This window comes from Periplaneta americana, chromosome 9 (assembly GCF_040183065.1).
Source record: "Periplaneta americana isolate PAMFEO1 chromosome 9, P.americana_PAMFEO1_priV1, whole genome shotgun sequence".
Lineage (NCBI taxonomy): Eukaryota > Metazoa > Arthropoda > Insecta > Blattodea > Blattidae > Periplaneta > Periplaneta americana.
The window spans coordinates 128,568,136-128,595,301 of NC_091125.1; the positions used below are offsets into that span (position 1 = coordinate 128,568,136).

At 35.2% G+C, this 27,166-nt stretch overlaps 1 protein-coding gene across 3 annotated transcripts in view; it reads left to right on the forward strand.

Moving 5' to 3' along the window:
* The first annotated feature begins 357 nt into the window (after nucleotides 1–357).
* LOC138706499 (solute carrier family 66 member 2) overlaps nucleotides 358–27,166 on the forward strand; it is a 51,572-nt gene continuing 24,763 nt past the window's right edge. For 2 of the 3 annotated variants that reach the window (XM_069835849.1, XM_069835851.1), the window contains exons 1-3: nucleotides 358–509; nucleotides 6,702–6,983; nucleotides 8,837–8,973. In XM_069835849.1, the coding sequence (XP_069691950.1) occupies nucleotides 6,781–6,983; nucleotides 8,837–8,973 (340 nt within the window). In that variant the 5' untranslated portion in view covers nucleotides 358–509; nucleotides 6,702–6,780. Of the gene's footprint in view, nucleotides 510–6,701; nucleotides 6,984–8,836; nucleotides 8,974–14,165; nucleotides 14,253–27,166 lie in introns of all 3 variants that reach the window. The other variant, XM_069835850.1, reaches the window with a different exon arrangement.

The following is a 27,166-nucleotide window of genomic DNA, read 5'->3' on the forward strand; positions in this document are numbered from 1 at the left end:
CAACTACAAAAAAAAAGCTGGTATTTGACGAAATGAGGTCGAAGATTCACTATGAATTGCGTAACAGTCGCCTTACAGTTGGGGAAACCTCGGAAAAACCCGAACCAGATAATCAGCCGGAGCAAGAATCGAACCCATGTTAGAGCGCAGCTTCGGATCAGTACCGTAAGTAAACTTAATAATTCATTCATTCATTTAGTGTTCTACCCAAGGGCAGATGTTTCATTGCACACCCAGCTTTCTCCAATCTCTTCTATTTTCTGCTTTCCTTTTCGTGTTGTCCAATATTATACAAACATATAACGCGCGCTTTTGCCAAGTCTTTTTGAAAGCGAAGACAGATGGCGTTGTCGGTGCCTAGTTCTGACAGGAAGTAGAAGTGTAAACATTTATCAGCTGGTTCATGTTGTAGATAAAGCAGCAATTATTCACACGTAAATTACAAGTGTTTGAACGATGTAATCGCAAACTTATGCTCTACAGCATACCACACCCTATTTCTCCTCCAGGTAAATAATTCTCTGTTCTTAGCTTACATACAGAATTGTAGTATTTTTTGGCAAAGTAATGTTTTGTGTAACCTTAAAATTAATATTTTGCACACTTATTACTAACATGGTCTTGAAATTAATTAAGAAAGCTGTAGTTAAATTTATCAGGAATGAAATCTCCGATATTTCAAATCTAATTTAGTATCGCAAGTCTGTCATTCTTAAACCGAATACACATGTAATTTTGTTAACTGGCTAATGATAAAGAGGTTATGTAGCTAGTTACTTCGGCATTTAGGATATATTGGAATTATGTTCAGTTCTGTATCATGCAGTTAAGTTAATGGAAAACAAATAATTATATAACCACCAGGTTATCCTGACATCGAAGTGAACTGAGTTTATTATCCAGTGTAAGTCCTCTTCCAATATTTGAAGTATAGACATTTCAGTAAGTAGGCCTACATACTTATGTATGTAATTTCAAATCCAGTTTCGAAAACGAGCTATAACGGCTTGGGGATCTTCATGCTGACAACATGTTACTCTCGTATTGGGTGGATTATCGCTCATCTCTACTGTGGCATGTGGACGTGAAAGAGTCGGTAATTCGGCCTTAGCCCTTCATGGACTGCCGTGCCACGAATTACCAGCACATGAAAGTGGATTATCAGTAATTAGTTCACTGCAAAAAAAAAAAATCCATCATTAATCTCCAGTACCGGTAACAAAAATGTCCCTAGTCAACAAATATCCAGTATGAAATAAATCCACAGTCATTAAATGGCCATTATCATAAATGCCCATTGACATTAAATGTCCAGTATCAGAAATGTCCACGGTCATTAAATGGTCATTTGTCCGGAGTTATTACGTGTATGGTTTTGAATGTAAATTTAAAGTTTAGCAGTGAAATCTAAGTAAATTTACAGTACCAGTATTTGTATTCTGTAATTAATTTTATTTTTCAATTTACTTCTCCACTGGGGTCAGAATGCAGCTTCGTATGATATGAAAGTGCCCTCAGATATTGTTTCACATTATTCTTGTCCTTGTATTGATTTTATTCGATGTGTAATCCCTTTACTTTGTCGTTGATTTGTAATACTGGCACACTTCTTGTATAAGTACGAGGTGCCTTACGTTTTTATGACCATTGTGAATTTGGATTATATATAGTATTCTGTGGCTGATTCTGTTCTTGTATTATGTTTTGTATAAATCTCCAAATACTGACGTCCAGAAACCATCTTTTGAAATTTAGAGGGGAAGCCTTCTGACTACTTTATTGGTTCTATGATTACCGTGCAACGTTATTTCATAGGAATTCCACTTAGGAGGTGGAAATTTAGACATTATACCTCTCCGAAAAGAATGTTGAATAATCATCTCTGTATGTACCATATTGGACATTTCTATATATTAAAAAGTGTCTTGCTTACCAACTTTATTGATGGAGGTGCTGAAACTGCCCTCCTTCGTTGTCCAGACATTTTTGGCACATCTTAATGAAATGTCCCATAACTTGCTGTAGCTCTGGTCGATTAATGCTGTTAATATGTGAAGAATATTACGTTTCAGTTCTTCCAGGATGCGTGGGGTACTTCGTCATAGAGGGATACTTCATGAACAATATCAGGTTTCTCAGAAATCTAATAATGATTGTTTTATGAACACACATAACCATGGAGCTGGAACCATGCCTCGTCTGAGAAAAATATAATTTTTTTGTGAACACATAACCATGGAGGTGTAACCGTGCCTTGTCTGAGAAAAATATTAAATGTGGGTCTATTAGTTCATTATGAATATTATTAAGCAGCACTCACAAAATGCGCGCCTACATGCAGGATCACCAAGTTGAAGAGCATGTGTCTTAGTTATTTTATATGGCTGCAACTTTAAAAATTTAGTAGCTTTTGCACAGAGCCATCAGAAATTCGTACTTGTTGTGAAAGGTGCCTAAGTTATTTTCTAGGAGAATGTTCCAGTTGATGACCAATGTCATTTAATATTTCTTCTGTGAGAACCCTACGCTCTCTGTTTTGTTTCTTAGTCTGAATACTTCCTGTTGCATGATGAAATGTATTATAAAGATTATGGATTGTTGTACGTGATGGAATTTTTACATCTGGGAATTGTGTTTCAAACCACCTTCGTACTTGACTAGCAGATTGGGTTAACACATATGATATGAATCATAAATATACACGTTCTTTAGTTGAAAACATTTGAGTAGCCATTATACAGCTTATACTTATTCATATTTTCATTATAAATGGACAAAAAAACACCATATAATATAGTCTTGTGGGATTAAATCAATTAATCGATCAAAAATATTTAATCGAATAATTGAGTCGATTAAAATTAATCAGTCGTAGTTGATATTAATTATTATTTTGTTACTACAAACTCATACTAAAAATTCCGACAATATTTCTCTCTCTGAAATTGCTTACTTAAAAGCACAATAGTACTGTTATTTTCTAACTGTAAACCAGGTAGTGTAGGGAAAATCTTTGCACAAACACTTCAGAAAGAGATGGAGATAGAGTCTACTTCTATTGAAAGTTGAAACGCAATGTGAAACCCTTATTAAGTTTTATGGTTTTCCAAGAAAACTTCCACCTTGTTGTCAGCTCATCTTCCTAGCATATGAAATATATACTTTTCTGGGATTCGTCCCACTTATCCCTTATAAAATAGCCATGTCTACACTGTGTGTAAGTGAGAGCGTAACTATCTTCTTCTCTTTCTAAAATCTGGCCAGTGTTCTGTTTCGACCGCTGTATTTTTGCAGTTACAGTTTCTGTACTGAGTTTTTATATGAAGGTTGTGTGTTTAGTTTGATAAAGAAAAAAAAAAAAGTTTTCTGTGGTTTGTGAAAAGTGTAAACTCCATTATGTCATATGAGAATTTGAGAGGTAAACTCGGTGAAATGTTGGGGTTTAAATTGAATGATCGTGGAGAAGTGCTTGACAGAAAAAAAAAGTTTTTTTTCGTGTTTAGCGATGCAGGAAACATTGTTAGTAAATGTAGAGCGGCACTTAATTCTGAGCATGTGAATGCACTCACATGTTTAAAATCATGGATGAAGCAGTATTAACTAGGCGAGTCTTCATACTTTTTGTTATTTATGTTTATCTCAAAAATTCCCGGAGAAATTGACGCAATAAATTTTAAGTCTCATAATAAATATGTTAGTAAGTAATTAAAATAGTTGTTTTGTAATATAATGATACAATATATACAGATATATAACATTTAATACTTATGCTTATCACCAAACACAAGTTAAATTTAACAATAATTGTGTATTACAGTATATTAAAACATTTTTCCACCTCGATGTGCATGTGAATGCACTCACATGTTTAAAATCATGGATGAAGCAGTATTAACTAGGCGAGTCTTCATACTTTTTGTTATTTATGTTTATCTAAAAAATTCCCGGAGAAATTGACACAATAAATTTTAAGTCTCATAATAAATATGTAAGTAAGTAATTAAAATAGGGCCTAGTTGTTTTGTAATATAACGATACAATATATACAGATATACTGGGTGTTCATTTCAAAGTGCGTCATGACGTCACTGCTGTTGGGTCACCGATTTGAAGCAAGTTTCAGTTTATATGTTAGAGAAGTTGCCTATTATTTAAGGCATTCTTCAATCTGAACTTGAGAATGTGTACGGTATAACTTGAACGTCGTAGCAACAGATGGCGGTCTGTACGGTCTGTGTGCTACCATAACCTCTTTCGAACTGTGTTTTGCGCCGGCAAGTCGTACGCAGGGTATTTGTTATCATCGGTTGCGTATGGTAACATTCCACAACACAAATCAAATGCTCCGTGTCCATGTTGACCGTCGAAGTTAATGTCAACAAATACGTAAGTAATCGTCTTAACCCTCTCCCCATATCTCGACAGTACGTATTTCCAAACAGTTCACATTCCTGCCACTACCGGCGTTACCGTACGTATCGGCACGTACTCTTCAGAATGAACGCCATACTTGCTAGCCAACTTCTCTGCCTCTTAGATTATACACCTGAGCTGCGGAAGTGTAGGAAGATTGAATTCTCTAGGCTCATCAGCTAGCCACATGACGGCATGCAGCGAGCCAAGACACATTTTGAACTGAACACCCAGTACAACATTTAATATTTATGCTTATTTATATAAATTGAGGGAAAGAAGGCAGAGGACGGACACTGGAAAGTTTTCTTTTCTCAATCGTACTATCAGGGACTGGAATGCTTTACCTGCAGACTTACTAAAGGCTTTACCAACAACCAAAAATGTATTTAAAAATAGGCTTAAGGACCTTACTAATAGACGGTAATTATACACAGTACTTAAAGGGTGTAAATGATATGTTGTTATTGAAGTGTTGTATCAGTGAAGAATTATGTTGTGTCAGTGAAGTGTGTTGTATCAGTGAAGAAGTATGTCGTGTCAGTGAAGTGTGCTGTGTAAGTGAAACGTGTTCCTGTCAGTGAAGCTGTATAGGTTATAGTGGCAGTGCAAAGTATTTGAACAGTGAAATGTTTTTGAAGTGTTAGTGAAATCAGGATAGAATCAGTGAAATGTGTCGTAGTTCCAGTGCAGTGAGTGAGTTGACAGCGAAATGAGTGTAATGTTGAAAGGTACTTGTGCAGATATGAACATATACTCGTGGGTTTTAGTTCGATCTTAGTTTTAAGATACAAATTAGAATATTTCAAATGTTATTTTAAGTGATCGTTTCATTTAATTTAGTATATTCCCTGTTGTTGTTGTTATTATTATTATTATTATTCATTATTAGTATTATCATTAATTGTATTTTTAATTAATAAGTTTATTATTGTCATTATTGAGTGTAATTAGTTACCACTGCCACCGGGTATATACCCATTGCAGTGTGAATAAATATATACATACATACATACATACATACATACATACATACATACATACATACATACATACATATACATATACATCACCGAACACAAGTTAAATTTAACAATAATTGTGTATTACAGTATATTAAAACATTTTTCCAACTCTATCTAAACTCGATTAATCGATTAAATTCAAATAGTTAATCGATTAAATATTTTGATCGATCAACAGCACTAATATAATATGTACTGTGTTACTCACCAGTCACTTGGAGACTGATTCACTAACCTTGTCACGAGACAGAACAAACACATGCATGCTTGCGTCATCATTATGGAAACTTGTATGGTTATATCACCTCGACTCTACACTTTCTGTTCTGTGCCGCGAGAACATCAGCAGCACACAGTGAAAACCCCATTGCTCCTGTCCAGACCTCATCTGATCTCTCTGTGCCTTATTTTTTCCTCTTAATTCTTCTCTTCAGGCTAATTTAGTCAACACATTCATCTTTCCAGTTATATACTTATAGAGACTTGAATATGTTGGAAATTTCACAGGACAAGTTACAGGCTTGTCACCAGTTAGTCCAGTGACAGGCTGCTATCGTAGTCTTTTGGAGAAGCTAGTATGAGGAATTTCCTCCATATAAGATGCAACAGATATACCACTGTGACTCAGTCCAGAGCCTCGTTAGTAGAAAGAGGTAACACCACGACAAGGTCCACCGCTGTAGTGTAATGGTCAGCACGTCTAGCTATGAAACGAGCGAGCCAGGGTTCAAATCCTGGTTGGGGTTTTTTCCAGTGTTTTCCCTCAACCAACTGAAGCAGAATTACTGGGTAATTTTCGACGTTTGACCTCGGACTCCTTTCGCCATCATTAACTCACATATTATTGTCATCATACAATAGCCTGGGTTAAGTTCACAGTGCTGCATGCTGTACTTGTCCAAGAGCGCAGTCGTTCAGGCCACCAACACCAACAGACTGGAATATGGCTAATATTTGTTGGGAAGGGGTGCTCGAGTTTGAAAAACCTGTACAACAGCAGTATTAGCAGCAGCAGCAGTAATGACATATATATATATATATATATATATATATATTTAGCTACAATAAATGTTTTAGTAACTTTTTAGCGTATTTGCAGGCATTTTTAATATCTGCATTTGCATATTTGGGCTCTTGCTATAACAATGCTACTGACATAATATAAATTAATGTGACAACTGATATTTAGAGAGAAAAATATCCATACAATTTATTTCTGTTTTGTATAGCAATTATTATTACCGCAACTTTTCTCTTTTTAAGTCGCACCAAGAAAAAATCACCAGTATGCTACATTTGACATAGCTCCACTAATAAAACGCTCATATCATCGTTCTTTATAATGGATTCCATATTGGAGGAGGTTTCAAATGTATCAGTGAGCAAGATAGTGAAATGGATCAGTGCAGGAGCTATGATATTCGGAGGTGTGGTTCCTTACATTCCACAATACAGAGAAATAAAGAGGACGGAAGATGCTGAGGGATTTTCACTCTTTGTATGTCTCGCCCTGCTTGTTGCAAACACACTCAGGATTCTGTTTTGGTAAGTACAGTACTGGTATGGCGAACATTCAGCCTACTTTTTTTTCTGTCTTACTTTTCCTTCAGCTTGATAGTCCCTTACATTGCTTCTTTTGTGGATAAAGTCTAGTTCTCTCTCTCTTTTATTTTACTGCTGAAACTCATGTTTACAATATCATGCTCTTTCAACTACCGTACATTCCTTAATAAATAATATTTTTTTTTTATTTGGTGTAGTAGAAAATATTGATATTCGATCATTTTTTAAAATTAATTTATTTTTTATCAGACAATCTATCAAAGGTAGAGAAATGATCTTGTATTATATTGTAGACATGACATGCATAAATACACACAAAAAATTTAATCACAGAATGTTGGATAGTTTTTGAGTTATGAGGGAAAAGCTTAATCAATGCACAGTGAACTGAAAAAAAAAAAAAAAAAAAAATTTAAATCGTAAAAATATTTTTTTTTCATATAGCAGAAGGTCAGTATTTTACACATACTAATTTTGATTATTGTACAAGATGCAGTGGAGAAAAAATGGGAGTATAAGGGTACAGTACATCAGTTATTCATAGATTTCAAAAAGGCGTACGACTCGGTTAAGAGAGAAGTTTTATATAATATTCTTATTGAATTTGGTATTCCCAAGAAACTAGTTCGATTGATTAAAATGTGTCTTAGTTTGTATAGGCCAGTTTCTATCTGATGCTTTTCCAATTCACTGCGGGCTAAAGCAGGGAGATGCACTGTCACCTCTACTTTTTAACTTCGCTCTAGAATAATGCCATTAGGAAAGTTCAGGATAACAGAGAGGGTTTGGAATTGAACGGGTTACATCAGCTTCCTGTCTATGCGGATGACGTGAATATGTTAGGAGAAAATCCACAAACGATTAGGGAAAACACGGAAATTCTACTTGAAGCAAGTAAAGCGATAGGGTTAGAAGTAAATCCCGAAAAGACTAGGTATATGATTATGTCTCGTGACCAGAATATTGTACGAAATGGAACTATAAAAATTGGAGATTTATCCTTCGAAGAGGTGGAAAAATTCAAATATCTTGGAGCAACAGTAACAAATATAAATTACACTCGGGAGGAAATTAAACGCAGAATAAATATGGGAAATGCCTGTTATTATTCGGTTGAGAAGCTTTTGTCATCTAGTCTACTGTCAAAAAATCTGAAAGTTATAATTTATAAAACAGTTATATTACCAGTTGTTCTGTATGGACTCTCACTTTGAGAGAGGAACATAGGTTAAGGGTGTTTGAGAATAAGTTTCTTAGGAAAATATTTGGGGCTAAGAGGGATGAAGTTACAGGAGAATGGAGAAAGTTACACAACGCAGAGCTGCACGCATTGTATTCTTCACCTGACATAATTAGGAACATTAAATCCAGACGTTTGAGATGGGCAGGGCATGTGGCATGTATGGGCGAATCCAGAAATGCATATAGTGTTAGTTGGGAGGCCGGCGGGAAAAAGACCTTTGCGAAGGCCGAGACGTAGATGGGAAGATAATATTAAAATGGATTTGAGGGAGGTGGGATATGATGATAGAGACTGGATTAATCTTGCTCAGGATAGGGACCAATGGCGGGCTTATGTGAGGGCGGCAATGAACCTCCAGGTTCCTTAAAAGCCAGTAAGTAAATAAGTAAGTACAAGATGCAGTAATGGAGGAAAAAAATGTTGAATATTTACAAAATTTTACTGCTGTAAGCTATATCTAACCCCTTAAGGTCCGAAAAATGTAGTCATAAGGCGCAATAATAAAATAACTTCAGTGAATGCATGGAAGCATAGTTTAAAAAGTGATGTGTGCATTGCAGTAATGTGTTTTTGTTATATTTTTGCTTTACAGGTTTGGGAAACGATACGAAATACCTCTTCTAGTTCAAAGTATTATCATGAACGTGACAATGTTCGCAATGATCCACCTTTGTGTAAGTGTACGAAGTAAGAACCAGATAATTCGAGGCAGGGAAAGAGTTTTTACAGGTAACTTTAGTTAATAAATATATTTTATTGTCTATACTAGTTCTATGGTACTTCAGTAAAACAAATTAATTATAATAAATCGGTGGTAAAAGTTGATAACCCAGAACTCCTTATTTACCATAAAACCACAGAATTCATAACTTTTAGTTGATTATGTAATGTTGAAGGATTTTTTTTCTTCTGCAGGAAAGGTTTACTGTATATTTTTGTGTGTGACTGGTTTTTAAGTTCTGGTATAGTGAAATGTTACAGCAGCAAGCAACACAGTTCACTCATTTACCAGCGTAATCTTGTTGTATATCCATTAAAAATGTATTTTATTTATATTCAGTGTCGCAGAGTTCTGTGCAAGTGATGTAAAGAATATAGAGCAGATATTTCAAGAAAAAAAGTCGATTTTGCCTTATCACTGTACTCTAGCATTAGCACCAACTCTAGAAATTCTGAGTTGTTTCATTGTTTGCCATCTAGATTCGATAGAGTTCTTGTCCTGTAAAAGAGAACATAATGTAGTAATTTTCCATTGTTATTGCACTGATATTTTATTATTTCTACAGATTGCAAATCCTAAAATTAAGTAGGCCTACTTTGTACTATACAGTGTCCATTTTTAAACTATGCAACAGCATACCATTTAGTAATGAAACACCTGAATCTTACTTCTAAAATATTACATATTAAGTCACGTACATTTCAAAATAAATAACTGTATATTCGAAAGAAAATTAGTTAATAATGGAGTTCGACAAGGTTGTCCACTATCACCAACTTTATTTAATATTTATGTAAATTAAATTATTTTAAAATGGAACCAAATCTACACATCAGGAATCAAAATAACCAGTGCTCTAACATTAAATACCTTACTCTATGCCGATGATCAAGTCATAATTTCCAATTCAGAGGATAATTTACAAAGAGGATTATATACATTAAATAAAATATTAAAAGATTTTGGGATGGAAATTTCAGCACAAAAATCAAAAAGTAATGGCATTTTTAGGACAAGACCCAGTCAGAAGTAAGATAATACACAATAACCAATGCCTCGAACAAGTACAAAATTTCAGTTATCTGGATTGTGAAATATCTTATCAAAATGAAAAAGATGTGAACAAGAAAATTACCAAATTTACACAAATTCTAGGAATAATAAACAATACATTAAAAGCTAAATTAGTACAAAAATCTACAAGAATAAAAATATATAATACACTAGCATTACCCTCCCTTTTATACGGAAGTGAGATTTGGACATTAAAGAAAAAAGACATGAACAGAATCAAAGCAACGGAAATGAAATTTTTCAGGAGGACAGCAGGATATACTCTTTTAGACCGAAAAAGGAATGAAGAAATTTTAGAACAATTAGAAGTAGAGTCAGTAGAAGAAAAAATCAGCAGATGCAAATTCAATTGGCTAGATCATATAAGAAGAATAGAAAATTCAAGAATCCCAAAAATTATGATGCAGTATAAACCTAGAGGACATCGTCGACCAGGAAGACCTTTTAGAAGACTGATAGATGGGGCCGAAACAGGTCTACAGAGGCCTAATTCGTGAAGGATGATGATGATGATGATGATGATGATGATGATGATGATTACATTTCAAGTGCAAATAAGTAATGTTTCATGCCATTTCGATGTGAAGAACAAGTTGGTGAATTGCTGAAACGATTATTATTTACATATGATACTGCCGTAAAAACTGAGTCATAAGGAGATAAGGTGAAAAAACATTTTACAAGAAATTCCCTGATATAATTATTCTCAGAATGGCCACTCACTATGTACTAGACTGTAATTATAACAAAAAGGTATGATGAAATGCTCTGATGTGTTGAAGGTTTCCAATGAAATTGACCAACATATGGAATATTTGAGCAGGTGAGGATGTCTATAATGATACATGATGGAGCTTGTATAGAGCACAAGAAGCTCATTATAGCTCTAAATGTAAGTATATTGTTCCTTGGACTATTGAAACTTAAAATCAAAGCGATTTTGGGCATAAGTTTACATAAACTATATTTTATTATTTTTTATGTCCTGAATCCATCCCTGAAGTGGATCCCATTTGTTATGAACTTATGATACATTCTGGATATTAAATAAAGTGATTTACTCGTTAAAGGCTCCCCAACTTTTCGTAATAAAAGGTCTTATACATTTTTAGATTGGAATGGAACTTTTGTATACATATACACCTATAGGTCCCTTCTAACATCAAAACACTTTATGGCTCCAAACCAATTCTTGAACTATCATCACACGATATAATCACAGTTTTGTTTTGTTTTTTGACAGTTTTCTCACATGTAGAATATGGAATGATATTGTCTTGGGAAAGTTGCCTGAATTATTCTTAATATTAGAGGAGAAAAATTCGCTTCAGCACCGGGGATCGAATCTGGGTCCTTGGTTCTACATACCAAGCGCTCTAACCATTGAGCTTCGCCGAAGTTCAATCCACAGCACTGGATCGAATCCCTTTCCTCCGGTGTTTTTCCCTTTGTGGTCTGACTCCAAATTCGACATGTATGTTGACATTTTTTTTATATTAAGTCAACTGTCATTATACAAGGAGTGCACTCAGTTGAGTGACTTGGTGGCCGGGATTCCACAGTAATATGCACTATTGGGTGAAGAACCTACGTAAAGATAATTTTTGACCCTACAGAATATATATGTTATGGTAACAGAGGAGAAAAATTTTGCTCCGGTGCCGGGGATCGAACCCGGGTCCTTGGTTCTATGTACGAAACCGAAGTTAAATCCACAGAAGTTAAATCCCTCTCCTCCAGTGTTTTTTCCTTTGTGGCCTGACTCCAAGTTCGACATGTATGTTGACTTTTTTTTTTTTTGTATATATTAAATCAACTGCCATTATAAAGGGAAAAACACTAGAGGAGAGGGATTCGATCCGGTGCTGTGGATTGAACTTCGGCGTGGCTCAATAGTTAGAGCACTTGGTACGTAGAACCAAGGACCTGGGTTCGATCTCCAATGCTGGAACGAATTTTTCTCTTCTAATATCAATTGTTACTATAACAGATATATTCTGTAGGACCAAAAATTAATCTTTACGTAAATTTCTTGAGAAGTTATGAAAAATGTGTTGGAGAAAATGGGTATCATTTCCATCAACTACTGCAAGGAGGGTGAGTATCAAACGTTGTTGTGTTTCATATGCCTAAGTTTTAATCCTGCGAAATGCCAAGTAATCACTGCAATACGAAATGACGACAGTGTGAGCAACAACTGGGCAAGCACTCGACACATGACCTGCCACTGACTGATGAAATGCATTGTAACTGTATAAGATAAAGGTGTCCATGTGTACACTACTGAGTTGGTGATTTCTTGACATGGGCACTAGAGGGGTGCCTTTTACCCCCAGAAATGGCTTATTTTTCGAGGTCTGGATCTGTATCTAGGTCAGGTCCAAAGGCCTTAGGCTTGCAGTGACCCATTCTGAGTCCTATATATGTGATGAATGTTCCAAGTCTGATGGGCGACCTGGATGGCATGTTCACAGATGGGAATCCTGCCTCAGCCATAACAGAGTCAGGTCACATCCCCAGACCAATACCTGATAAGCCCCAGGGCCTAGAGCTCCAAATCCATTTTTGCATGTCATCTTTGTCCACAACAAATTCCATCATGACCTGGCCAGTAATCGAACCTAGACTGCCAGGATGGAAGATCATCATTATTTGTTGCATAAAATAAAATCATTTCTCCCAGCATTTACCTCTTATTATTTAATATACAAAGAAATTAACGTAATTTTCATTTCAGATTATTCCTCAAAAAGCATAACATAGCTAAAGAACTCTGAATTAGGAAGGTAGAGCACTTGGCTGTGTTTTTATCTGCTGTAACATTTCACTGTATGTTTAAATAATTTCTTTCGCCCTAGTTAATTTTTTGTTTATGTTTTTGTTGGCACTCTTCACTGTGTTACTGTGTCACTGATTTTCTTCATAATTGTCAACTGCGCTTGCATTTCTTTCTTATGTTATGCTGAACTCACTGCTAAAATGTTTACTTCGTAGTAATGGTACTGACCTTACAGTTAACATAATAATATTGAGATTTCACTGTCACAAAGCAATGTACCGGTAGTGTGACTATGAATGAACTCAGCAGTTATATGGACAACTGGTGTTGACCCTTGTTTATGTTGTTACAGATGCAGATTATAGTATGCTTTAGAAAACTGTCTTTGTTACAGGATGTTTTATAAGTTAATTGTCATTTAGCAATTCAATTACTTAAAGTAAAGGAAATGTAAAAGTGGAAAAGTTGTAAAAAAGTTAAATGTTTTCATCTCAAAGCCTTTCTTTATCTTACATTATATTTAGATTTTAGTCCTGCTGGAAAAATCTTGTACGGTTAACAATATCGTTAAAAAGTTGTATTTATATCTTAGAAAGTTGGCCTAGTGAGAAAAGTAGTGAGTATTAAAGCTGTTAAATTATTAGACAATTATAGCCATATTTAGTGGGTTAATGGTTGCTCTTCTTGCCTTGTGGGGCGGCTGGGTAGCTCAGTTGGTAGAGCAGCTGGCTACAGACTGGAAGGTCCGGGGTTCGATCCCAGGTGGTGACAGGATTTTTTCTCGTTGCCAAACTTTCAGAATGGCCCCGAGGTTCACTCAGCCTCCTATAAAATTGAGTACTGGGTTTTTCCCGGGTGTAAAAGGCAGTCAGAGCGTGGTGCCGACCACACCACCTCATTCTAGTGCCGAGGTCATGGAAAGCATGGGGCTCTACCTCCATGCCCCCCAAGTGCCTTCATGGCATGTTACGGGGATACCTTTATCTTTACCTTCTTGCCTTGTGACTGATGTTTTAAGAATTCAAATGTGGTTGAGGGCAGTGGATTTTTAAGTAGAAAAAGTTCTGCATGCTCTTTCATTAGATAAGGGAGTAAAGTTATTACTCTGTTATAGTAGGTAAGCGTATTTTTATTGTAAGTCTACGTAAAAAAAAATTAAATATGTAGAAAAGTCCAGTTGTTGTGCCTTCATTTCTCTTTTTGGTATATATTATTTCGTTTTTCATTGTACATCGTAATGTAAAGGCTCAGTACCACTGCTATTGGCAGTCTCTTGTGTCATTGTCAGCACTAGCACACACTGTGAGAGTTTTGGCAACTAATTGCATATTCTGTCTGTCATAATAGCAGCTGAAGGTGGAAACACTTGCTGTCTGAAAGGAGCATTGTCTAAAAGGAGTTCTCTGCAGTTCCATGTCGGCCACTCCTTTTGTGGTATGTGGTGGACACACGTGTATCCTCTTGTCCCCTCTGCCTTCTAGCTTCTTAAATTCTGCTTTACATGTAATGGAACTGCTGAGGTGTACAATCTATCTCCTATTTATCTTTTTTGTGCTTAAAATTTATTTCCTGCATTGCCATTCACCTACCTTTACTTTTCTCTTTGGGTTTTCCTTCTCTAATGGTAGCTTCTTCTCTTTTTTCTACGACATAGAGTAGTGGAATCACATGTTTAGAATGTACAGTCTTCTGATATCACTCGGATGCAAGTAGCCGAGGCAGACTATTACGACATTGCATTTATGACAGCAATAGTGCATTTGTTTCGTTTTGGTGTGCATGGTTAATGAAATTATATGAATTTTATTTCCGTATATAATGTGTGTCTATATACAGTGTGTTTCAAAAATACGGGGCATAATTTCAGGTATGTATTTCCCACATGTAGACAATCAAAATAGTTCATTACAACATGTGTCCGGAAATGCTTCATTTCCGAGTTATGGCCTTCACAACATTGAAATTCACCGGAACGTTTTTCTTTCCGCAGGTCGTTGCCGTCAAAGGAGACATTAAGAGGGCACTCTGACAGTTCATTCCGAGGCGAAGGTTACATTCAGTGTTGTGTAGGCGTTAGACCGTGCGACATGTATTCAAATCAAGAGCTGGCAGAGATACACTTCATGTACGGTAAGGCGGACGGCAATGCTGCGCTGGCTCGTCGTTTGTACCAGGAGAGGTACCCACAGCGACAATGTCCAGATCGGAAGACATTTGTACATCTCCATTACCGTCTGTGCGAGTATGGAAAATTTAACTTTCCTGGTTTGGGAAGGGGACGACCAAGATCTACAACTCCAGAAGTACAGGAGGAGATTCTGGAGGCTGTGAACATGACTCCTTCTATCAGCACACGAAGGGTAGCGTTGCAAGTCAATGTTTCTCATACGACTGTCTGGAGACTGTTGAAAGAGTATCAATTGTATCCTTATCATTTGCAACATGTACAGGCCCTGTCACCAGCAGATTACCCTGCACAAGTTAGGTTCTGTCAGTGGTTCTTGCAGCAGTGTGGTGTAAATCCGAACTTTCCTGCCTTAGTATTATTTACAGATGAAGCACAGTTCACACGAGATGGCATAACAAATTTCCACAATCAGCATGTATGGGCGTATGAAAACCCACGTGCAACTGTTCCATCTCATCACCAGGTGCGGTTCTCCCTCAACATGTGGGCCGGTATCATTGGTGATCGATTAGTTGGACCCCATGTACTTGTAAACAGACTTACGGGGCAGGCGTACACAAACTTCCTGGAAAACACCATACCTCATGTTTTAGAAGACACTTCACTGATCAATCGTCAACACATTCACTTCTTGCATGATGGCATTCCTGCACACTTCAGTCGTACGGCTTGCCGGTACTTGGATCGAAGGTTTCCTGATCGATGGATAGGTAGAGGTGGCCCAATTGCTTGGCCTCCACGCTCACCTGATCTGAACCCTCTCGATTTCTACTTGTGGGGCCATTTAAAATCATTGGTTTATTCGTCTCCGGTGCCTGATTGGGAATCCTTTCGGAATCGAATTGTGGCATGTTCTGAGGACATACGCAATACTCCTGGAGTTTGGGATCGTGTTCACAGGTCAATGAGACATCGATGTGAGGTCTGTATTCAAGCAGGAGGTGGACATTTTGAACATCTTCTGTAATGACAACGACCTGCGGAAAGAAAAACGTTCCGGTGAATTTCAATGTTGTGAAGGCCATAACTCGGAAATGAAGCATTTCCGGACACATGTTGTAATGAACTATTTTGATTGTCTACATATGGGAAATACATACCTGAAATTATGCCCCGTATTTTTTAAACACTCTGTATATATATGTATGTATATATATATATATATATATATATATATATATATATATATATATATATATATCTTATGGACACATCTGGAAATTTGAAAAATGTAGGTTTTTCTGTATATATTACGGAATTCCCAAGAGAATTAGACAAATCTTGTACTGATATTTTATTTCAGCTTTCACTTGTTCGTATTGCAGTTTAACAAGAACCTTTTAGGCAAATAAGAAAAAATAAAGGTAATCAACTGCTTTCATCAACGTTTGCTTGATGAATGTCAATTATCAAATGTGATGTCAAAATAACAACTGGTCCATCAAGATTGATAAAAAAATAACTAACAGTCTATCAATTTCATGATTCCGTGGTTCAGGTATATTTATGAGAGCCATTTGTGAAGTAAGAATCGTTTTGTTGTAAACAAAGAAAAGATATTATATTTAAAACTTTCATTTTGCAATGAGAATTCAACACTTGTTATTCCTCTACATAATATCCATTGACATTCAAGTATTTTTGTGATCAGAATGCGTGCTTGAGGAATCACTCACTGAAGAAATCTGTCACCAGTCCTTGAACCAGCTGGTGACATTTTTCTGGATGTCATCATCCACTTGTATCAGTTTTCCGCTCAGAAGTCCTTCACTTTAGTAAAAAGATGAAAATCAGAGGGGTGCCAGTTTCAGACTGTAGAGAGAATGATGGTCGGATTCTCTCATTTAAACTTCTGCAGCAAATATTCCGTTTTTCGATCAACATGAGGACGAGAGTTGTTCTAGAGCAAACACACTTCCTTAGTGAGCAGACCCTTCTGAAGAGTGTGCTGTAGCCTTGTCAAGATTTCATAATACCTGTCAGCATTTTTGGTTTCTTCTTGTGCAGAAAATCAACCAAAAGAGCATCTTCCTAGTTCAAAAATTCTGTTGCTTGACTTTCGAAGTTGAAAAGTGTCTGCTTGAACTCTTTTTTTTCTCCATATTCGGAGGATGTGGTGGTTCCATTCAAGAAACTGCCACTTCAGGTTGTAGTGAGAGATCCATGTTTCATCTGCTATCGCTGCAATCCAAGAAGTCATCTCCTTCTGTATGCTAGTGATCTAGAAATTCCCAAGACGCAGTTATTCATTTCTGTTTGTGTTCTGTGTGAGCAAACTTGGGACCAATCTTGCACAGTGAAGCTGGACATTAACAGTGTTATAAACAACAGAGTGAGAAGCATGTGGGAAACCTTAAGAAGCACATCAGTAGTGAAGCAATTGTTTTTTATAATGTGTGCACATCAACAGTATTCTCAACTCTTCGGTGATGGCAGGTATCCAAATCTTGGTTCATAATCGTTCTTCTTCCTTTTAATAAACGACACCACTTATGCATCTTTCCTCATTTACTACATCTTCTCCATATACTTCATTAACCACTTCCCTGATTAACCCGAGTTAACTCGGGTTGCTAAATTGTGTCAAAATTTATTAACCCGAGTTAACTCGTTTGAGTCCCGTTTTCGCTGCTAAGGATTATATCCCGAATATATGTTTCCATTCTTTCATTAACCTTTTCCTCACTAGATGACTACAGAAGTTAGTGATATTGCTATATCTGGTGGTGTTTTTTGTACTTCTTCCTTGCGAGTGGAATTCTATGCTCATATAGCATTCACACACAGTAGTGAGTAGATGCTAGTTAGTTTTGGCGGTTTCTGTTTGTGTTTAGTGTTTTTTGTGTTGTTTTGTGTAAAGATGGATCAAGTTAGTGATTCCGAAACTTTTGATCAGGAATATATTCCTGTAGAAGATTAGGAAATGAAACATCGGTATCAGAAGACGAAGTTATAGACCAACAAACAAATTCAGATCAATTGATGTCGCGTCTTTTCGACAGTGGTTTGAATAGAAGACATCTGGCACCATTTCTTCTGCACCTCCGAGGTCCCCATTCCCTGAAATTTTAACATTGTTTCTGATAACGTTAATTCTCAGTTTTTAAAATTATTCTTTAATAATGATCTCATCAACATTATATTCGAGGAGACGATTAGGCATGCTAATAAGTGTTCACAGAATGCTGAAAATAATTCGTGGCGGCCTACTACAGACTCTGAAATACGTGTACTTTTGGGTATAGTGATACTGCAGAATATTATTCACAAACCTGAAGAACAGATGTACTGGTACAGATATTCAATGACTGCTAAACCATTCTTCCCAAAACGCTTTCATATAGGAGAGCAGAATGCAATGTGCCACTGTGCGTAATACCCTGCTTTCGAGTCTATCACACGACAAGCAACATTTAACGCCTTGATAACAGCACTGGTATTGTACCTCATAAATTAATCCATAAAAAAACATAAGTTGGTAAATAGTTCAGGAGAAAATCAAAGTGGGACAACTACCAGATCTGGAATCAAGGTGCACGAGATAACTCGGGATAATAATTCAGGTATGAATGTATGCCTATTTCATAGTGATTTTTTAGGTAATCAGAAAATTACTGATGTACAGTGATTCTGCAATATTAAATGACCTCTTTAAGAAAATAAAAAATATGACACTTTTTTTCACAAAACTGGTAAAATATATAGTAAGGGAAGAGGTTAAACAGATTAATTTTGGCAAGCAAATATTTTCTGCATTCAGAAACAAAATTACTGATTGCACTACAGAATTAGCGAGATTATCAATCGAAATGGTTATCTAAATAATATCGTCTAACACATTCAGAAGCTCAGAACTGACTGGTAGTGTAGACAAACTATCGATCTTGTGACAGCTCGGGATGGTGATATGCTCAGGCAAGATGCACAAATGATTCTTACTTCAAAATGGCTTTCATTTTTAAGAAGGCGTCTTTCATAGAAGCAAAGGTTATGATATAAAAGTGTTGATTTTTGGTAGCAATACAGCTCTCAAAATGTACATTATAGAAATTACCAATAAAGAATACATATAGAAAAGAAAATAATTTTAATTGGATGCTCAACAAGAAGGCATTGATAAATTTAATTGGAGAGAATAGACATAATTTAAAATAAAAGAAAGATGGAAAAGTATAGTATATAAAGATCTTACTTAACCTATCACTAGATTTAATTGGGCATAATAGTCACGCAGTTGAAAATAAAATGACGATTGGAAAGCGAAGAACTTGCATGGCAAGAATAATTTAATGTGTTTAAAAAAGTGAAATGAATCTGTTGGTTAAAATCTTGAAAGTCAATAGCAGTTGCTGTGAATTAATATGTGACTGATTTCTGTAGTAAGAATATTCCCACTTATCAATACTACAGTATGTTCAATGTTCTTTATGTTTCTAAATTCGAAGTAAATGTTATGTTAATAAGACGTTTTTCGTTTTATTTTGTAAATCATATCCCCTCAGCTCTTTGCACGACTTTCCAGGAGGTTGTGACCAATACTTTGGGAACCACTCCCTCAAGTTTGTCCAGCAATTGACAGTATATGAAACTGGAATTGTTATTGAGCAAAATACCTGCAAAATTACGCAGTGCTCTTTCCTTTTGAAGATCTTTAATGAATCTATCATTCTTAGTTTGTTTACCTGGAAAATATAAATACATGTGTGATACAGTTTAAGCTAAAACATTGAATTTTTGTAATATGAGATGTACGAGAATGTAAAAGGTTTTTTTTTGTATTATCCTCTACTTTGTTTCTAACACTTTGTGTTTGTGTGCGTGCGTGATTTTTCTTGTCATATCTTTTTCTCTGTTTATCTCTGCACGTTTTCAGTTATTTTGGCTCAAACTACGTTACTTTAGTTACAGGATTTTATTTCACCTCTTAAGACGATAAGTATTTCAGGCATTAAATAAGTTAACTTACTATGTAAAAACAATATTGCGTAGACTGTAAATTAATTCATTCTGTTAACCATTCAGGAAACCAAAACAGAAAGTTGGCAAGCATATGTAACCAAAGCATATTAAGTCAGCTGGAAACAAAATTTGTTGCTGCAGATGTATGGTTTGTTACATTAAACTTCGGACTTAAATGCACTTGTGACTGTAGTCTGAAATATATCGTTGAACAGGAAATGTTATGAATTATGATTTTGCTTATTCATTCTTGTAGTTCTCTTAATTTTCAGAATTCAATATGTGTATTGGGAGTTGTTCCTATAACATAATATATTGTATGTTCTTCTGTTGGCAGTTGTACATACCTTAAATTACTGTGTTATACGAGTATACTGGTACTTCCTACATTTATTCATAAAAGAATTTCATGTCTTGTTTACATCTGAAGGAAAGAATATTTACAATAATCTTTTTAATGCATGTTGTTATTTTTGTGTTGTTTTTTCTTAGTCATAAGATTTTTACATATTTTTTTCTCTACTCTTTATATTTCAGGTAAATAGGTTATGTAATCTGTACCAAAATTGAGTTTATTGAAAGATTTATAGTAATGATTGTCATTGCTTTGCTTTGTGGAAACTTTCATGCAGAGGTATGTTTCATTAATGCATACAGGCAGATGGATAGACACATTTATGTTTACAGTAAAAACTAAAATTATGTAACTAACACTAATACTTTTACCACAATAATAATAATTGTTGTTTTTAATCATTGTTTCTTCTGTGTGTGCCACTGCAGTAGTGTTTTCTGTTTCTCTGTTCTTGTTAATATTTATATGTGTTGATATGTTTAACTTCATTCAGATTATATTTTTCAATTTAGGGGAGAGTCGGGTAGTATTGGACATAGGGTAGTATCGGACAGTGTGTTTCTTTCATCTACCACCATATGGTAGTACCTAAATGACAAGGTTACGTTTCTCTATGCGACATTACAGAAACGTAACCATGTCAATCAGGCACTGTCATTGTGTGGTAGATGAAAGAAACTCACTGTCCGATATTACCCGATGTCCGATACTACCCGACTCTCCCCTAATGTTCACAGCAAATCTAATTTTATTATTATTCAGGTCTTCTGAGATTTTTTACCGTGTTTTTTGAAGTAATTATTTCTCGACTTCATTTCTCCTTCTTTTTTGAGGACATATTAGAAGTCTGTTTGTAATCCAGATACAGAAATTCATTCTCCCATTCGCCATGTGAGAGTTACTGGAGACACAAATTAGTGAAGTTTTTTTCCTAGTAGCATTGACAGTGTATTATATTTAATTGAATATAAAATGTTTTATCTGTTTTTGTTGCTTTAAAAAGGAAGAATGCAGTTTACATTAAAACCGTAAAACAGTTCAGCGATTATTATTTATTTTATAATCTGATACATATTAGAATTTTTAAATTTTACACAGAATAGAAAAAATATACAGAAATGAAACAGTGTATTATATAATAGGAATAGATGGATTCAGAAGAAATGTTCTGTAATAACATAAATTTCCTACACTACGTAAAATAAATTATAAAATTATGCCGTGCCTTTTAATTTGATTATTTACAAACAAAATTATAAAAAAGATCAACAAAGAACAGTATAGCTCGTGCAAGGAACGATTACCGAAAACCAGTGGTGGCGTTGCTCTCTGTTTTGACGTGTGTATGTAGGTACGCCGAGGGGGGAGAGATGCGGGCCGATGGAAGTACTGTCATCTTTCAAGAAGATGAACAAATGAGGACATTGCTGTGGAAATAAAGAACGTAGCAAGAGAAAAATTCGAAGCTAATTAAACGCGCAACATATGTTTATGAATGAAATAATAATACCGTGCGATACAAGACATGTATTCACATGCAATGGAACAAACTGAAGTCGTAATGTAACTATCACAACGCAAGACTGATTCTATCGATGTCGTTTCTCTTCCAATTGTACTCTTGAATATCATTCAAGTTATCTCGTGACCTTTCCTATCGCCCGCTCTTCCTTATCGCAGTGTTTGATTCGCATTCCTTCTGTCGGTAATCCATACTTGCGAGACCTATAATACTATATATTGATATACAATTCATTATTGTTTTTGTATGGAAGTAATTCCATACAAATGATTTATGAAAATTTAATAATTATGACAATTATTTGATCCTGCAGTTCTTTTCATATTTTTATTTATTTCTCCACTTAACAAAAATTTTTGGAATTGTTCCTCTAGAACCGAATAGGAGACCTATAACAGAAATCTTTTGGATGTTGTAATGCTCTAAAAAATAGGGTATGGTGGGCTCATATATGAACTTCTTTTCTTTGTCAACGTCTTGAGGTTGCCTAATGCTAGTTTCAAAGCAGACGGTTTGATCGATGATCTCGGCTTCACATTTAGATCTATTGATGACGATAATGTCGATGCATCTTGTATTTTTGCCATTAACCATGCATTTCTTTTGTGATATTTACCAATGACTCTCTCAGAAGTAATTAGTTTGTACAGAATAGGAGGTTTCAGTATGACGTGAAGTAAACAAATTTTAAAGTTTGGCTTCTGAAGGAATCTTTGCAGTATCTTGAATTAAATACGTTCTTCAATATAAGTGAGGCTTTTTTAATTGCTATTAGATTTTATGTGTATTTCTGGAGCTGGACTTAATGTGAGGGAGTATTCTAAACCATGTTTGGTTCAGAGTCCTTAAACAGGTAGAAGATACAGTTGAACGTGGTTGTAGCGTTATAGAAGGGACTAAAGAAATGATGTTGCATGAGTAATGCTGTAAGAAGAAATAAATGCATTACATAAAATTTAGAGAAGGAATACAATCACTTTATTTCACTTACTTTGTACACTACTGTAATTTAATTTGTAATTTTAAGTAGACCTACAGTACTGAAACTTTTTAAAATACTTTAATGTAACATTTTTAAATGAAATACTGTACTGACTTTAGAAAATAGTGACAGTGGACCCAATTTATAGGAAGCTGAGTGGACCCTTGAGCCATTCATTATGGAAGTTATACCAATAATGAAAAATTCTTCCTTTGTCTGGGCTTGAACCTGGCATCTTCCAGTCTGTAGTCTATCTTTTTCTACCAACAGAGATAGCTTGACTCTTTACTATATGATGTTGTACCAGAATAGTCAGAAGCCATTTTCATTCATCACAAATTATACTTTCGTTTATCGAATTTTGGACTTGGGCGTCCAGTGTGGAAAGTTGATGCCATGTTCATTCAGTGTAACAGTGCTCCATATTGATTTTACTTACAAAGAAACTTGTAATAGAGTCCATAACTGTGAACTGACTTCGTAAATGTGTCATTAACCCATTATTTTAATCTGATGTTCTTCTACCTTTTTAAATTCATGTTAACATGGAATAAAATCTCAGAAGACTCGAGGTATTTTCTCAATAGATTCACTTATTACTGCCTGATATTCTTGACTGTTTTACAGTGTATTATCTCGTCCATGGAATGCATCAAATTTCATTCTAGCATGGTGTAATTATCATATTTATATTCCCATCATCTTTTTGTGTCATGGATGGGCAGTTGTTTAAGAACTCAGGAATACTTCTTATATTTTTAATGACTATATAAATTGAAATCCATTTTCGCAATAAATGTTATGTTTTAATGCACTACTTCTGTCTCTATAGCAATCTAAACACGAAGTCCAGTTTTTCTCTCTCTCAGGGAGGGACAGAAAATAAATACAGGAAAAACACACACTTCTTCTGCCATTGGAAGAGTCTTGCCGACATCCACAGTAACTGAATTTTCTTGCAGATATTGATTATTTTTGTATTTTGTAAACTCTTAAATAATAGTTAGAGTGAATTACAATACTTCATAACACTTTTGTATGTAAATAATTTGTTAAAAGATAAAGTAATCATGAAATCAATGACGTACACCTCAGTCACGGAAATAATTGACCTAAAATAATTATGGAACGCGTAGTAACAACAGAGTGTAATCCTTAGGAGATGATGCCTTTCTTTGAACTAGAATGGTTGCTCAGACAGTAATACTTCACATTTTTTCCTCCGAAAATATTTATTAAAAATCTGAAATTTACATGTAATATAAATGGATGTTTTCTTTACACTTACTATTTTTCTACACAATCTTCAGCAACTTGTATGGTCTTATGCCAGCATGAAACAAATGCATGCTTGCCTTGCCTGCGCCAGCTATTGTCCTGTTCACGTAGCCATGACTCTACTGCATGCATCACTCCATACAATCCCTTAAGCTTGTCCTGCAGATAGCATCTTTAAGTGCACCAAAAGATTAAAATTGGAGGAGCCACGTCTGGACTGTAGGGAGATTGGGGCAGCACCTGCCAATCCAATTTGTTGATGGCTTAATTGATATCATCATCCAATTCAAGCACTAGACCTAGTGGTCTGTTGCGATCTCAATGGTCTCATGCCATCTTTTTAATGGTCTTCCAACAGATCGTTGTTCAGAAGGGCAGTAATGTAGCACTGCCTTTGGCCATCTTTCTGTTGGCATATTAATTGATGTGTTGGAGCAAAATTTCTGTCTGATTTTTATAAGGGCAAACTCAGTGAAAGCTCTTCTTAAGGGTTTTCAACCTCTTGATGTACTGGTATATGTCTAATCGAAGGTCTCATCTCTTGCTATCACTGTCTCAAAACAAAGTGAGCATGACTTTTCTGACAGAGGCAGTTATCTCGAATTTCTTTTGTCGTAATTGGGGATGATGCTACTCACTTGACTGCATTTTTGTGTCTGATTCAAAATGGTGCATCTGGGTTTCGTCACCTGCAGTGTTCTGAGACAAAAAAGCTTGATTGTGAACACCAAAATGTTTCAACAATTCAGAAAAAAATTGTTTTTCTTTGAATTCTGTGTTCGACTGTGAGACTTCATGGAAACTGTCTTGCACAAACTTTCGAAAATCTCAGAGCCTGGATAATTAAAATATTTCGATTGTTGGATAAAAGCTCTAGTGCCAATTAGTGGCTTGTGATGCGCCGATCCTGGCAAATAATGGCATCATTGTGCTTCAGCATATCTGGGCTGTTTGCTGTGGTAGAATGTCCAGAATACAGTATATCCTGGAGCTCAGTTCGTCCTGTTTCTGAAGCTTTAATTGTCTTAGCCCAGCGGCCAACAGTGTTCTGATTGGGCAGCTTCCATATACTCAACACACAAATGCTTGTAAATATTCACCACAGTTTCTTCTCTGCAATTAAGAAATCAGTTATGTATAGCTTGTTGTTTGTAATGAGAGTCAATTCAAAGACTTCCTAATAACAGTTGACTATAGATCTACTGTCTGTTGGAATGATTTGCAGTTCCGTACACAAAAACTACAAACTTCAAATCTGAAGCATCTAGAATTGCACTTTCCTGTCTTTATTTTTACCTGAAAAAATATGAGGCATTACTTCCTGAGCAACCCTCGTAAATTCTTCGATCTACAAATTTCTATTGAGAAAGTATAGCTATGTCAAGTTTTAAGAAATAATTTTCGAGATAATCTGAGTGAGATTAAAAAAGATGGGTTATAGTTCATCAGATTCTTCAAAAAGTTTTGTCAATAAGAGATAAAACAAGAATAAGTTAATTAAATAAAACTGGTTGCATAGAATCAGATTTGTGAAACTAGTTTCACCAATGTGAAGGATGCAGTTGTAACTACCAGAGAATATTTTGCCCATCCCTGACGCACGCTAGTTAATAATGTCTGCCATTCTTCAGTATGGTAGTGATAATATGTAACAATCTCTTGTGTTCCTGGACTTGAAGGCATTCTTCTTTCTGCTGTGTGCATACATCTATTTAACTTGTAATAATTATATTTTGGTTTACTTTCACTAAATCTTGCACTGTTCTCTTCAAAGTTGTATGTGATACTTCTGCAGTGATCTTTTCTTTGTTCTTTCTTTTAACTAACAATTTGTCTTTCCTCCTCATTATTTGAACTTTATTACTACAAGTAAATGTGTGTTAAAATGTTATTATCTTTGTAATGTTCTTCTTTGCATTTTAATTAATAATCAGTTCATGGAAATTACGTAGCTCTTTTTATAGCATTGTATGTTTAAAGATATATTTTTTGTATAGTGAATTTCAAGTTAACCTTTAATTTTCTAAGCACGCCTGTAAATTATTATTCGTTATAATAAAAATACTGTGTGTTCACAAAGTTCCTCCCTCCAAGATTCTTAGCATGACCTGGTTCTTAAAACAGATTTAGCTAAACATGTGTGCTTTTGCTCTCTTGCATTGAAGCTGGAATAAGGAGAAGAGAAATCATTGGAATTACCAAATTATTTTTTAGATTACATTTAATGTATAAAATGAAGTACATTGAAACCTATATTAAATGACCATTGATAGTTCCATGTAAAATTGATATTTTAGAGATGTGATTGCTTTGAATGTTTAGAATAGAATGTTTTATTTTCGCTGGCAGAATTAAGGCCATAAGGCCTTCTCTTCCACTCAACCAGTCTTAATCACTAGAATATATATTTAAATTACGAATATTTACACTACACTTAAAATATTCTCCAGCAATATTCTTCAGTTGTTTTAACGACTAGTACATGTTTATTTAAATTTAGATAAACCTATAAGATAAAGTGATAACTTAATTTATGAGCTTTTTTTTTAGTAGGTTATTTTGCGACGCTGTATCAACATCTCAGGTTATTTAGCATCTGAATGTGATGAAGGTGATAATGCCGGTGAAATGAGTCCGGGGTCCAACACCGAAAGTTACCCAGCATTTGCTCATTTATGAGCTAATTTAATTCAATCAATTATAATTAAGTTCTATATCTTTTAACCACATCGCACATTAACATTTAAAATTAAAACTTCACGAAATTTACGAAAGCTTAATAACTTTTAATCACATTTTCTCGAAAGTACTGTCTCACATAACTGATTTTTCCCATTGCTGTTTATATGTAATCCATGTCTAGTGAAGTTATTTCTTTCTAACTGCACACTCACGATACTAACATGTTCATATAACTTAAGTCTTTTGCCCAGTTTTCTTTTGAATCTCTTCACCTCTTGGTTTACAAACAGGTGCTACTATGCATACTATCTATTCATAATATACCGGTAGTAAAAAACTAATATATTAATAAGTGTAAGAGTTTTAATTCTAGCTAAATCTG